This window comes from Geotrypetes seraphini, chromosome 8 (assembly GCF_902459505.1).
Source record: "Geotrypetes seraphini chromosome 8, aGeoSer1.1, whole genome shotgun sequence".
NCBI classification, from domain to species: Eukaryota; Metazoa; Chordata; class Amphibia; order Gymnophiona; family Dermophiidae; genus Geotrypetes; species Geotrypetes seraphini.
Window position 1 is genome coordinate 98,537,700 of NC_047091.1, and position 15,964 is coordinate 98,553,663.

The 15,964-nt window shown below is 44.8% G+C and overlaps 1 protein-coding gene across 1 annotated transcript in view; it reads left to right on the forward strand.

Annotated features, from left to right (window-relative positions):
- The first annotated feature begins 8,985 nt into the window (after positions 1–8,985).
- LOC117365491 overlaps positions 8,986–15,964 on the forward strand; it is a 43,346-nt gene continuing 36,367 nt past the window's right edge. Inside the window, exon 1 of the mRNA XM_033955967.1 lies at positions 8,986–9,424. Within this exon, the coding sequence (XP_033811858.1) occupies positions 8,986–9,424 (439 nt within the window). The remainder of the gene's footprint in view (positions 9,425–15,964) is intronic.

The window sequence follows — 15,964 nt, forward strand, 5'->3', positions numbered from 1 at the left end:
CCCAACCCAAAAGGAAAGGATGAGTGCGTTTCAAGCCTCATTCTGGAACACGGCTCCTGCCTTTTTTTTTTAACCATCTGAGAAAATCTGTAATCCGATTGGTCGAACAGAGCGCGCCAAGGTGAGAAAAACTGCTGGCGACTACCTACTGGAGCGTTTTCTCCCCGGAAGGGGGTGGAGTCTCTTCTAAGACAAAATAACTAGGAGAGTTTGGTAGATGCCGTTGCAAAGGGAGGGGCGTTCTGTGAGCTTTTGGAAAAGCATGGACGAAAAGAAAATGAAACAGTTTGACACATGTATCTGCATTATTTGAGATGCTATAGAACTTGAGTCACGCTAGAAGGCTGGAAGATATGCAAGAAAGCACTGGTGAATACATAGAACCCCTTCTCAAAAGAGGTGACTAAGGAGAAAGAAGGACAGTATTTCTTGAATGGGACATACACAAAGGAATCCACCGAAAACTGCAGTATCACCAGCCAAAGCAAAAACAAATATTTGTTATAAGGTGGTATTTTCAACTGCATAAAATATTTGGTACTAGTCTTTAAGCCCGTTATATTAACGGGTGCTAGAATAGATTTATGTGTCTGTCTTTCTTTCTGTCTTTCTCTTTCTCTCTCCTTGGCTGCTGTATGTCTGTCTGTCTTTGTTTTGGTGTCTGTCTCTTTTAATCTGTCTCTGTAGCCCCCTGTCCTTCTGTGTGTCTTTTTTTTCTGTTTGTCTCTCTCTCCTTGTCCAAAGTTGTTTGTTTTTTTTTCTTTAAATCTGTCTCTAGACCACTGTTCTGTGTGGTTTTTTGACTGTCACCTTCTGTCTATCTCTTTGGCTGCTGTCTGTATTTCTTACTTTTGGTCTCTCTGTCTGTGCTTGTTTTGGTGTTTGTCTCTTTGGCTGCTGTATGTGGGGTTTTTTTTTCTGTGTCTCCTATTATTAATCGGCATTCCCTCCCCCTCCATTTACCTCCCCCCCACACACACACTACTTCCCTGTGCAGCAGCAGCGTTTCCCCTACCCCCCCCCCCCTTTCCCTTCCCACGGTCTGGCCGGCTCCCTTAGTCCCTTTCCGCCCCCCACGGTCCCGACAAAACCTGCGACTCCAGCAGCGTCTGCTGCACAGTACACACGCTGCTTTGGGGTTTTTACTGCCCTGATTTGCTCTGCTGCGTCTCTGATGATGTCATCAGGGACGTGCCAGAGTAAATCAGGGCAGAAGGCCCCGAAGCAGCATGTGTACAGTAGTGCAGGCTGCTGGAGTCGGCAGGTTTGGAGTCGGGACCGCGGGAAGGGAAGGGGGGCGGGAAGGGACTAAGTGAGCCAGTTGGATCGTGGGAAGGGAAGGGGGGCAGCAAGGGAGTAAGTGAGCCAGTCGGATCGCAGGAAGGGAAGGGGGGGACAGCAAGGGATTAAGTGAGCCTGAAGCCGTGAGTGTGGGGCCGTTTCTGCAGCCGCGCGTGGTGGAGAGCAGGGAGGCTTGTCTGGCGTGCATGCGCACTTCTACCGCCACAGCCCGGCAGATCAGGGATCAGGGAAGCATGCGGTAAGAGTGCGCATGCGCGCTTAGCATTTTATTATTATAGATAATAAACATTGCCTGCAGTCTGCAGTTTGTTTTTTGTTTTTGCTTTGAATGGGACATAAACATGTTCACCAAAATCATATACAGGACTAGTCTTATAGCCCGTTACATTAACGGGTGCTAGAATATATGTGTGTGTGTCTGTGTTTATTTCTTTCTGTCCTTAGCCGCTTTCTGTGTCTTTCTTTCTGTCTTTCTTTTTCCTCAGCTGTCCACCCATTCTCCCTTCCTTTTACCTTCCCTGTGTCCACCAACACCCCTTCACTGCTCCCCTTATCCAGCAGCAGTCCTTCTCCCTTTTTCTTATCTCCCCCCTGTCCAGCAGCACCTCTTTCCTATCCCCCTGTCCAGCAGTAGGCCTACCTTCCATTTTCTTCCCCCCAATCTCTTCCCCTGTCCTTCAGCACCTCTTTCCTGTCCCCCTGTCCAGCACCCCCTCCCCCCCCCCCCGAGATACAGTAAGTAATGTAATCCAACCAGCATTTCCCACTGCTATCTCCACTTTTTCCTCTCTAGGTTCTTGGCCTGCAAGGTCCTGGAGCACTACTGCCAGGTTGTGCCTGGCTGTTTCTATGGGAGAAGCCTGGGTTCTAAGTTCTTTCCTCCACCTCCTGCGTTTCTTTTGTCAGCCCCCTACAGAGTCACCTGATGCTAGGCAGTTACTCTTCGACCTCAGCTTACTGCCTGACACATCTTCCTCTTCCAACTTCTCCCCTAAGTGTGCAGTATTATGAGGAGTGGTGGAGGGTTTATCTTGCAGCTTCCGTGGCCGACAGCCGCCGCGGCCTGCAGCCTCGTGGGAGGAAGGCGGCCGCAGCCTCGCGCCACTGGCCAGGTGGGAATTTGTTCGGTGTCGAGCGTGGGACTCGGTTTCCCACACAGCGCCGCACTGTGTTTGGAGCGTCTTTGGCGGAGAGGGGAGAGGCCTGTGCGGGAGGAGAAGCCCCGGAGCCGCCGCCATGCAGCGGCTGTACACCGCGCTCCTCAGCGGCAACAGTCGGCAAAGGACCAGCTCGTTCGCCGACTTGGGCTCGGGGCCTTCCGCTGTTGGAGGAGCGGAGCAGACTTCTGTAGGCGATCGGGTGGGAGGCTCAACGGGGATTGGGGGGAGGGGCGAAGACGACGAAGAAAGAACTGTAGGCGCGCATGCGCACTCCTGCAATGCCACGGACCTACATCTCACAGATCAGGGATTACAGATCACACAGTCTGAGTGTGCATGCGCGTCTAGCGTTTTATTATATAGGATGAGAAAGAACATATATTCATTTCAAAAAATACCCTTCTCAAATGTCATTTCAATTTTCTTAGTCCAAGTTATCCAGAGGTGTAAATCCACTATGAATAACTCATAAACTTAATTCCTTTTAAAAAAGCTATTCATAGTGGATTTACACCTCTGGATAACTTGGACTAAGAAAATTGAAATGACATTTGAGAAGGGTATTTTTTGAAATGGACATAAACATGTTCCCCACCCCCCCTCCATTGCTTCTATGAACAATGCAAAGTTACTATTTTTCCTAAAAATGCAACTACAAAATGAGCAGATTCATACAAAGAGGCATCAGCACTGGATCAACCTCTAATCTAGGTTGACCTGGTCAGATCAAGTTGCAACCCTACAGCACTAAGCATTTACAAGAAATCAGAAAAGCTGGGAAGAGCCAAAGATAGCCTGGGTACTGAATCAGGTAGAAAAGGCAGACACCTGAAATGAAGCCCATTTTTATCTTGCACAGAACCAGCTGCTATAAAACCCAAGCAATGGAATGAATCCATGAGCAATTCAAGTGGGGAGATGGCGGGTTGTTATTTTCTGTGGACCATGGACCTGTTCTACTCTTAGGGCTCCCAGTGGGCTAGTGCCATCTTGGCAATGATTTCCATTTCATGCCTATAGTACATATAGCCGCCATAAAGCAGCACAGCACGGGTCCAAGCTGCGGGTAAAGAAAGGGAACACTTTGGCACAGATAATCCAGAAAATCGTGCTTTATATAATCTCTTTTTAAAAATTCTTTGATACCCAAAATGTGTAAAAGGTTTTGTCTTCATTTGTGGGAGCGGGGGTGGTAAATTAAACACTGAAAAAACTAAATTCTATCTAGCCACCCCTATCAACTGTACCTTGGATGCCTTAGTTCTGAGAGGAAATACCTTTCCCATCACCCGTTTATGACACGGTGACAAAATTAATCACCATTCCCGTCCCTGCGGATAACCGCGGGAAACCATCTTCATGTCATTCTTTAAGAAGAGAGGGAAGAATCAGAGTATGCATGGCCACAACCACTGACTCGCAAGCTTTGCGTTGAAGAATGCTGGTGTAGAAGGACTGAGGTTGAAATAGACACTAGAAAATGACATGGGATTATTTCCCACGGTTATCCGCGGGGACAGGAACGGTGACGAATTTTGTCACCGTGTCATTCTCTAATTAGAATCCTAGGAGTTCACCTTGATAGACAGCTATCTACAACAACTAAAGTGGACCAAGTCGTACGTAAAGGCTTCAGCATACTTTGGAAACTAAGATCCACAAGAAAATTCTTTGAACTTGCACCTTTCCGATTGCTAGTCCAATCACTAGTGTTAATACTCATGGGAAAAGTTTGGATGCCTCTTCTACAAAACCTTACATGGCCTATTGCCTAACTACCTAACTGCTCACTTCATGTTCTCATCTCCAAGCTGCTCCACACATTCCCAGCCATTTTTGTACCTTTTCTTCAGTCAAAGGTTGTACTCAGAAAAGATTCATTAAACGACTCTTATCATACCAAGCCGCTTCCAGGAATCCCGAATTGGGCCAAATGGTTAGAATATCAACCTCATATATGTAATTTAGAAAGCTATTTAAAAAAACATCTGTTCACAAAATTCTTGTAAATCCCTCCAAAGTAGCATATTGATATGAAACTATTGTTAACTTGTCAATGCCAATGTTCTATTGCAGCTCACTGACAATGATCAGCCCATCTCTTTTGTAAACTGCATAGAACCGAAAGGCTTTTGTGATATATAAATAAAAATTTATGTTGACATATTTTGTCTAGCCTTGAAGAAGACAAACTCTACTGACAATGACTGCTTGTGATGTATTTTCCCCACACCTCATTTCCTCTATTGAAAAGGCTTAATTCTGAATAGTAGCTCCTTTTCACATAGAGCAAGAGAACCTTTTCTAATGAAAGTTTATTTATTTGGATTTATTAACAGCCTTTTCATGAAGAGATTCACCCAAAGTGGTTTATAATACATTGAATAATAATCAGATACTCTTAAGTATTTTCCTTATCTATCCTGGGAGACTCAATCTAAGTGTGGTACCTGGGGCAATGGAGGGATTAAGTGACTTGCCCAGAGTCAAGAGGAGCAGGCTGGGATTGAACTCACAACCTCAGGATAGTAACATAGTAACATAGTAGATGACGGCAGATAAAGACCCGAATGGTCCATCCAGTCTGCCCAACCTGATTCAATTTTAAAATTTTTTTTTTTTTTTTCCTTCTTAGCTATTTCTGGGCGAGAATCCAAAGCTTTACCCGGTACTGTGCTTGGGTTCCAACTGCCGAAATCTCTGTTAAGACTTACTCCAGCCCATCTACACCCTCCCAGCCATTGAAGCCCTCCCCTGCCCATCCTCCTCCAAACGGCCATACATAGACACAGACCGTACAAGTCTGCCCAGTAACTGGCCTAGTTCAATCTTTAATATTATTTTCTGATTCTAAATCTTCTGTGTTCATCCCACGCTTCTTTGAATTCAGTCACAGTTTTACTCTCCACCACCTCTCCCGGGAGCGCATTCCAGGCATCCACCACCCTCTCCGTAAAGTAGAATTTCCTAACATTGCCCCTGAATCTACCACCCCTCAACCTCAAATTATGTCCTCTGGTTTTACCATTTTCCTTTCTCTGGAAAAGATTTTGTTCTACGTTAATACCCTTTAAGTATTTGAACGTCTGAATCATATCTCCCCTGTCTCTCCTTTCCTCTAGGGTATACATATTCAGGGCTTCCAGTCTCTCCTCATATGTCTTCTGGTGCAAGCCTCCTATCATTTTCGTCGCCCTCCTCTGGACCGCCTCAAGTCTTCTTACGTCTTTCGCCAGATACGGTCTCCAAAACTGAACACAATACTCCAAGTGGGGCCTCACCAATGACCTGTACAGGGGCATCAACACCTTCTTTCTTCTACTGACTACGCCTCTCTTTATACAGCCCAGAATCCTTCTGGCAGCAGCCACTGCCTTGTCACACTGTTTTTTCGCCTTTAGATCTTCGGACACTATCACCCCGAGGTCCCTCTCCCCGTCCGTGCATATCAGCTTCTCTCCTCCCAGCATATACGGTTCCTTCCTATTATTAATCCCCAAATGCATTACTCTGCATTTCTTTGCATTGAATTTTAGTTGCCAGGCATTAGAACATTCCTCTAACTTTTGCAGATCCTTTTTCATATTTTCCACTCCCTCTTCGGTGTCTACTCTGTTACAAATCTTGGTATCATCTGCAAAAAGGCACACTTTTCCTTCTAACCCTTCAGCAATGTCACTTACATACATATTGAACAGGATTGGCCCCAGCACCGAACCCTGAGGGACTCCACTAGTCACCTTTCCTTCCTTCGAGCGACTTCCATTAACCACCACCCTCTGGCGTCTGTCCGACAGCCAGTTTCTGACCCAGTTCACCACTTTGGGTCCTAACTTTAGCCCTTCAAGTTTGTTCAACAGCCTCCTATGAGGAACTGTATCAAAGGCCTTGCTGAAATCCAAATAAATTACATCTAGCATATGTCCTCGATCCAGCTCTCTGGTCACCCAATCAAAAAATTCAATCAGGTTCGTTTGGCACGATTTACCTTTTGTAAAGCCATGTTGCCTCGGATCCTGTAACCCATTAGATTCAAGGAAATACACTATCCTTTCTTTCAGCAACACTTCCGTTATTTTTCCAACAACTGAAGTGAGGCTCACCGGCCTGTAGTTTCCTGCTTCATCCCTGTGACCACTTTTATGAATAGGGACCACATCCGCTCTCCTCCAATCCCCAGGAATCACTCCCGTCTCCAGAGATTTGTTGAACAAGTCTTTAATAGGACTCGCCAGAACCTCTCTGAGTTCCCTTAGTATCCTGGGATGGATCCCGTCTGGTCCCATCGCTTTGTCCACCTTCAGTTTTTCAAGTTGCTCATAAACACCCTCCTCCGTGAACGGCGCAGAATCTACTCCATTTTCTCGTGTAACTTTGCCGGACAATCTCGGTCCTTCTCCAGGATTTTCTTCTGTGAACACAGAACAGAAGTATTTGTTTAGCACATTTGCTTTCTCCTCATCACTCTCCACATATTTGTTCCCAGCATCTTTTAGCCTAGCAATTCCATTTTTTATCTTCCTCCTTTCACTAATATATCTGAAAAAATTTTTATCTCCCTTTTTTACATTTTTAGCCATTTGTTCTTCCGCCTGTGCCTTCGCCAAACGTATCTCTCTCTTGGCTTCTTTCAGTTTCACCCTGTAGTCCTTTCTGCTCTCCTCTTCTTGGGTTTTTTTATATTTCATGAACGCCAACTCTTTCGCCTTTATTTTCTCAGCCACTAGGTTGGAGAACCATATCGGCTTCCTTTTTCTTTTGTTTTTATTGATTTTCTTCACATAAAGGTCCGTAGCCATTTTTATCGCTGAGGCAGCAGCTCTAACCAATAGGCCACTCCCTCCTAGTTATGTTCCATATTGCCAATGACATCATAATCTTAGCAGTGTCATCACTGTACATTCCTAGCTGGTTTCAGTTACTAATGCAGCTGCTGTGAGCAGCTATGAGACTGCCAGTATGAAAAACAAACCTGAGGTCGTGAATGGTAAGAGGAACAATTTCTGGGTTGTCAGTACAGGATTAAATCTGAATATATTTAGGTGATCTTAGATTTACATAACCATTTTTATCTTATAATCTGTGATATTCATAGATTTCAGATTAAAACTTAATTTTGTGTTTCATAAGAGCCTAAAAATTGCTGTACTGGGACAGATCAAAAGTCCCATCAAGCTCAGTATCCTGTTTCCAACAGTGGCCAACACAGGTCCCAAGTACCTAGTTAGATTCCAAGTAGTAAAACAGATTTTATGCTGCTAATCTTAAGAATAAGCAGTATATTTCCACAAGCCATCTCAATAATGGCCTAGGGACTTCTCTTATAGGAAATTATCCAAACCTTTTTTAAACCTCACTAAGCTAACTGATTTCACCATATTCTCTGACAATGAATTCCAGAGTTTAATTTTACGTTGTGTGAAGAATGAGGACATGTAGATGTGATTTGAGGGTTGCATGCTTGGGGGGGGGGGGGAGTGAGGGCTCCTGGCTTAGCCCCTTCTGGTCCCTCAGGGCATGTTAGTGCCCAGATGGCGTGAGGGCCAGATAAAAAGTCCAAGTTTGAGCTGGAGAGCAGCACAAGTGCATCCCCAGCAAAGCGCAATTGTGACGCTACCACAAAACCCATAGAAAGGAGCTTGTGAGCGTCCACAGGGGCCATCTGGACATCCTGGACAGGAGTTCCTTCCTGAATTCATCAATAGGATGTCTAAAGCTTCCAGCATTAATAAGGGCTACCTGGAACACTTGGGGGATCATGGGCATGCTGGTGCCAGCGACTATGCCATGCACCTTCCACCTTCGTCCAAGATTTTTACAATTGATTGAAGTGATTGGTGAGAAACTCTCATGCCAGCTTAGGTTCCTATATTATAACAATTTTTCTAGATATATTTGAAAGGAATTTAATATATTTGGTGAAGAATTATATACCCGCTCCACTTTTGATGTTTAAGTCACTTAATACTCCATTGCCGTAGGTACAAAATAAGTGCCTGTATATAATATGTAAACTGCTTTGATTGAAACCACAGAAAGGCAGTATATCAAGCCCTATCCCAGGGGTGTCAAAGTCCCTCCTCGAGGGCTGCAATCCAGTTGGATTTTCAGGATTTCCCCAATGAATATGCATGAGATCTATTAGCATACAATGAAAGCAGTGCATGCAAATAGATTTCATGCATATTCATTGGGGAAATCCTGAAAACCCGACTGGATTGCGGCCCTCGAGGAGGGACTTTGACACCCCTGTCCAATCCCCTTTCCTTTTCACTGATGCACATTTCCTTGCTGCAGATTTTGGCCGTTTTACTAGAGGTTTGCTCAGAATGCAAGTGGCAGTGTTGGTCTGTTTTCAGGGCTGTTTGCAGAACAGTTACTTATTGTCCAGTTTTTGAAAGGGGGTCTGGGTGGCAGCATAGAAATCCCTCCCAATGAATCCCTCGAACAGTGAGTCAATAAAGTACAAGTGTGTGGAAGTGGTGGAGTCCAAGAGAAGCCAGTTTGAGTCCTGTGGAGGTCCATGGGGCCTCCTGTTAAGGGGTATACCCTGGATTTTGTTAATCTCCTGTGGAAAGGCAATTTGATGGGGCCAGAATGCTCTGCACTGCCTGTGAGCATGCTGGTCTTGCACCAGGAAGAGATTCCGCTGCAGGAGACTTCCCCACTACTAAGGAACCAAATGTGCAGCCTGAGTGACCAGGCGGACCAGGACTGGGAGGACTGGAGATTGGACTCCATACCTTTATTGTCCCAGAGTGCAGTTTCTTGCCTGGAGAACTCAGGTTCCCTTTCAGGGACCAGAGGTCAGGATGCAACACTCCTGCTTGACCAGGGAGATGATCCCTCTGTGCAGCAGCTTTTTAAGTTGGCTACCATGCCTCATGTTATTACGAATGCACTCGGGGAATTGAAGCTGGAACCACAAAAACCATCAACTTTTCAGTGCACAATCATGAGCAGTACAAATGCTTAAACTACTTTTTTCCTGCACATCCAGACATCACCTTGCTAGTCACTGAGCAATGGGAATCTCCAAAAGATTTTCCAAGGGTAGCCAAGATTATGGCTAAGCTTTACCCTATGGCTCTGGTATTTCAATAGCTGTTTATTCAGCCAAAGGTGGATTCCACAGTGGCTCAAGTGAAAAAGCATACCTCCCTCCCTAGTGAGGGAGGCGAGATGTTAAAGGATGCGCAGGACCGCTAGGTGGATGTGGTTCTTAGGAGGCATTTTGAAGTGCTAGCTTTGGAGATCAAAGCTGTAGAGACAGCTTTGTTTATGGCACATGCCTACCACACCAGATCACAGCAGAGTCCTGCAGCAAAGGAGAACATACTGCTGTTGTAGGGGATAGATTATGTGGCAGATGCTCTTTATGATATCAGAGTTATAAGCAAAGTGTCAGCGTATGCCGTTTCCACCTGCAGGATGCCCTGGATCAGGCAATGGGCAGACAATTCAGCCTCCAAGGCCACCTTAAGTAGACTGCCTTTTAAAGGGCAGATGCTATTTGGTAAGGGCTTAGAAGACCTCATGGCCAGTGTAAGTGGATCGCTGTCCTATGTCTATGCCAGACAGCAGACCTCGTCAACCCGCTGGGGGATGCAGAGGCAATATCCGTTCCTCACGAAGTTCCCACCAGTACTACACAGGTGCCTCTGCTCAGAGATCTTGTCAGGGTTCCAGACAGAGATTTGGTAGCTCCAGATGCTAGCAACTCTCAGGGTCTCAGGTCAGCTCTGCCTCCAAGAAGACACAGTGACGCCAAGGTAGCAGCTGTGCTCCCACACATTGGTGGGCTGCTGTCGGCATTCTGGGGGGCATGTGAGCAAATTTCCTTGAGCTGCTGGGTTCTAGATCTTATTTGGGAGGGTCACAAGATCAAATTCTATTGCCCTCCTCCAGATATGTATGTGGATTCTCCAGCCAGACAGCGGACAAGGAGACCAGGGTCCAAGTGACATAGCAACATTACATTACATTACATTACATTACATTAGTGATTTCTATTCCGCTTGTGCCTTGCGGTTCTAAGCGGATTACAAGTTAGAGGACTGGACATTTCCAGTAGCATTGCAGTACATGTAATCAAGAGTGTGTCCAGTTACAATTGTTAGTCTGTTACATAGTAAATGACAGCAGATAAGACCTGAATGGTCCATCCAGTCTGCCCATAAGTTATACCCATTAAAAATACATGATTAAATTAACTTGTCTCTTCTTTGATATTTCTGGGCCATAGACTGTAAAGTTTGGTATTGTCTTAGGTTCCAAATGCTGAAGTTGCTGTCCCTGATGAATAACCATAGAACCAGTCCCCGACGAAGAAATGAGCTCTGTCAGATACTCCATATACTTCAAAGTGCCCAAAAAAGGCACCAAAGACTGTAGACCGATTATAGACCTCAAATGTGTAAATGTGGCCCTCAAAGTACTACGCTTCCACATGGAGATGGTCAGGCCAGTAATTGCGGCAGTGGTACTGGGGGAATTCCTAGCCTCCCTAGATCTGACGTCTTTTCTCTCTATAACCCCTTGAAACCTACTTATCTAAGATCTGAAACTTTGCTATAACGTCAATTATATGTCCTGTAACTAAATTGTAAACTGCAATGATTCCTAACAGAAAATTGTGGTATGGATCTAGTAAGGCTCCAATGGGACAGATGCATCAAGCTACCAGTTCATAAGGAGCTACTCAGTCATGAAGAACCCAGATTGCTTTGGTCTTACAGCATGGCTATTGAGCGCTCATCCTTAGTATGCAAAAGTTATTCGGAAGCAATCATTTCTATTCTTCTCTGAGCTAAAAAGCCTTCAACTGTTGTGGCCTATGCTAAAGCCTGGAGGACTTTTCAGCTCTGGTGCACCAAGGATAAGATGGAGCTCTTCAAGACTCCGATTTCAGTGATTCTTACATTTCTCCAGGCCAGACTACAGATAGGCCTGGTAGTGGCAAATCTCAAAGTACAAGTGGCAGGTCTCTCATGCTTTTGAGCTTGAGTGGGAAAGGTCTTGTCGGAGTCTCATCTGGATGTGACCAGATTTTTGATGGGGGCACTTAGATTGAGGCCTCTGTTATGCCAGCCCTTTTCGACATGGAATCTTAACATCATACTGTAAGCTCCCTTATGAGCCCCTTCAAGATATATCTCTGCTGGATCTCATTGTAAAGGTAGTGTTTCTGGTGGCAATAGTCTCAGCGAGAAGGGTCTCAGAACTGCAGGCACTCCCATGCAAAGAACCATACCTCAGGATCATGGAGGAAGGAATTGTCCTCCGCATGGTACCTTCCTTTCTACCGAAGGTTGTTTCAGCATTTCACATCAACCAAGAGGTTTGTCTACTCACCGTTCAGGCTATAGGTTCAGCCAAACAAGATAAGATATTGCAAAGAATGAATGTATGGAGAGTTTTACTCCACTATTTGGAACAGAAAAATGATTTTCATCTTTTTGACCGTCTGTATGTTCTAACTAGTCCTTCTGCTTTCTTCTGTTATAGTGGATATTGATTGCTTTGATACGAACTGAAGAGGGCACTATATTCCACCGGTAAAGGAGAAGCTGAAAGATATGCTTGACATCCTCCCAGAGGATATTCACCTAGAGAAGGGGTGTCCAATGTCGGTCCTCGAGGGCCGCAATCCAGTCGGGTTTTCAGGATTTCCCCAATGAATATGCATTGAAAGCAGTGCATGCACATAGATCTCATGCATATTCACTGGGGAAATCCTGAAAACCCGACTGGATTGCGGCCCTCAAGGACCGACATTGGACACCCCTGACCTAGAGTATAGACTCCTATGTATATTAACAGAAAGAAGATTATCCAGGTAAGAATCTAATTTTCCAATAAGACCTTAAATTCAATCCTGTATGTAATGGTAACCAATATAGAGAAGCTAAAGTAGATGAACTATGCACTCTCCTTAATTTTCCAGTTAACAAATGTGCCACCGCATTCTGAGCTACCTGTGCTCATCTAATATAATAAAATGGTAAGCCGCGCATGCGCACTAAAAAAAACGTGTTCCGTGAGCTGTAGCGAAAAAAACAATTGCGCATGCGCGGCCCCGGCGGCGGCTTTCAAATAAAAAAAAAAATTTCCATAGCTGCGGCGGCCTTCCTCACCCCCGGCTCCTCTCTTGAACTGGACGGTCCCCGCGTCTGCCTACCCTTCCCCCCAACACAGCACATTCCCCCCCCCCCCAACGAATCAATAAATCGAGCCGGGCCGCCCTCCGCAACAGACCAGAGGAGTTCTTTGCCGCTCACACCCCTTCCCTTGCCGCTGACCCGAATACCTACCCGGCGATTCAAGAAGCCTGTGCAGCAGTCTTCACACGCTGCTTCAGGCTCTTCTACTGCCCTGATTTGCTCTGCCGCGTCTCTGATGATGTCATCAGAGACGCGGCAGAGCAAATAAGCGCAGTAGAAGGACCCGAAGCAGCGTGTGAAGACTGCTGCACAGGCTTCTTGAATCGCCGACTTACAAGTGAAGGGGAGCGGGGGGGGGCCGCAATGACTCTATCCGATTAATAAAAAAACTCTGCACAAGGGGAGCAGGAAGAGATGATGATGGACAGGGGGGGAAAGGAAGGGAGGCCTATTGTTGGACAGGGGGAGCAGGAAGAGGTGCAGATGGACAGCGGGGGAAATTAAGGGAGACCTGCTGATGGACAGGGGGGGGGGAAATGAAGGGAGGCCTACTGCTGGACAGGGGGAGCAAGAAGAGGTGCTGATGGACAGGGGGGGAGGTAAAACAAAGGGAGAAGGGCTGCTGCTGGATAAGGGGAGCAATGAAGAGGTGGTGGTGGACAGGGGGAAAAATGAAGGGAGGCCTAATGCTGGACAGGGGGAGCAGGAAGAGGTGCTGATGGACAGGGGGAAAAAAATTAAGGGATGCCTACTGCTGGACAGGGGGAGCAGGAAGAGATGCTGATGGACAGGGGGAAAAAATAAAGGGAGGCCTACTGCTGGACAGAGGGAGCAGGAAGAGGTGATGATGGACAGGGGGAAAAAGGAAGGGATGCCTATTGTTGGACAGGGGGAGAAGGAAGAGGTACTGATGGACAGGGGGGAGGTAAAACAAAGGGGGAAGGGCTGTTGCTGGATAAAGGGAGCAGTGAAGGGGTGGTCGTGGACACAGGGGAGGTAAAAAGAAGGGAGAATGGACAGGAAAAAGTGGCTAAGGAGACAGAGAGAGAAAGAAATAAAGACAGACACACACACATATATTCTAGCCCGAGGGAGGAAAATGCTGCACAGGGAAGTAGGGAGGGGGGAAATGCTGATGCACAAGGAAATGGAGGGGGAGGGAATGCTGATATGGCTACTGTACAGGAAGGTGGACAAGGGGAGATAAATGCTGCATAGGGGGCAGAAAGAGAGATAAATAGAAAGAAAGACAAATAATAGGAGGGAGGGAGACAGAAATAAAAGAAGAAAGACACAAGGGCAGGGAGTGAGACAGAAAGAAAGACAGACATACATATATTCTAGCACCCGTTAATGTAACGGGCTTAAAGACTAGTAACATATAATTCTGTAACATTGAAATAATCAAAATGGGGGAAAATGTTTGCCTGCAGAATTGTTTGAAAATTCTCAAAGCAAACAGATTTCATAACCTATGCATCATTCTTAATTGTCCTAACAACATGACCAATATGACTATTCATGGATAATTTAGTATCTAACAAAGTCCCCAAATAACAAATTTCATAGATGGGGACTGTACAACCATGTACCTGAAAATCTAAAGGACATCTTGACCATTCTATTCTTGACAGAAACAAGACCTGGGTTGTAATCTATTGGCCATCATCCAGTCTTGAATCAATATAATCACCCATGATACTTGTAAAATGTGCCAATGATGATTCAATAGAATTTTCAACCTGAAAAAAATAGTAAATCATCTGCATAAAGTTTATAACGCAGACTCAACAAAGCCAAAATTTACAAATGGGTGTCATATAATAATTAAACAAGACCAGAAATGATGTCAGTCCCTGTGGGACCCCACCAAGGAATCAATTTCCATGTTGAAACATCCAGGTTCACTTTGATGTGAAAAACTCTACCATCAAGAAATACATTAAACCATTCCAGAACAGAATTGGTCAAACCAAAACTCTGCAATCTTCTTAACAGTACTTCATAGTTAATTGTGATACTGTGCAGTTATGATGTTAATGTTTTGAGAGTTTAACTTGATGCATATATAGAAGTATTATCAAAATTAAAATAAGCTATTTGACAGTTCAGATAAATTAACTCAAATCTCCTTTTTGCATTTTGAATTTCTATTTTATTGTTAATGAAATATCAGCAAGAAAATATTTTGTGCCACCTTTATAGACACTGGCACTATTATAAATCTCAGTAATATGAAAGGAGTTGCTTTGATTCTTATCGGAATGAAACACGGGTTTGGCCATAAGAGACATACTTTTTATTTCATGAAAAATGTTAAAATGTAAGAAAAGTATTACATGTTCTCTTAGGCTTCTTGGCTGGCGTCATGATTGTAGCAGGTTTTCAGGTCTTGCCATGTCTGCGTAACCAACATTTCAACCATCTTGCATGATGGATGGCACATCCTTTCTTTCTACACAAACGCAGCAAGACCTGGAAATCTGCTACAATCAAAAGTTTTGCTTCTACCACATCCACTAGGAAGCTGATCCATGCATTCACCACATTTTCTAAAAAGAAATGTTTTCCAATATTACATATGAGTTTGCCTCCACAGAGCTTCTCCCTTTGATCTCTAATTGTAGAACTTCTGTGACTGTCACATGTTTTTTATTAACCTTGCCTATGGATTTCATTATGTCACCGCCTTTTCATTGGCTGGCCGTTTAACTTGCCATTGGTTATGGCTGTTGAATTTGGGGCATGATTGCCTGGTATCATAATTGTACCTGACCCATTGCACAATCTGTAGATGATTCCTACCATTAGAATGCTATTCTTCCCAAGAGATGGAGTTTGACATCCTTTGAAAGCAGACAGTAAACATTTTTACTTTCAGTCCAGTTTGCATGTGTATAATTTTGTGCAACTTGTATAGTGTTATTTAGAAAAGAGATGGGCTCTTGTGGTTAGAGTCATTGCTATATGTCAGGACAGGAGAACTCGAGACTTGTAAGTCATACTTTCTACCATGAATTGTTATAAAGCACATCACAATGCTTCTTGGATTAAAAGCTCTGTAAAAACTAAATGGGTTCCATATTTCACTATTTTTCATTGCATTTACAGTAAATGATGGCAGCTTTGCAAGATTCAATACAGCCGGAACTCACTGGCATACCTTTCTTAAAAGCCTCCCATTTTCGTCTGGGACAAGATTTGCGTCTGTATGATGAGGCAATGAAGTCCACAACGAAATGTCACTTCCCTCCCCACTGGGGCTTCGTGCCATTAGGCCCAGTACTACCCCCAAGAGCAGCTAAGATGTTCCATGAAGACAGGACTAAGATTAAGGAG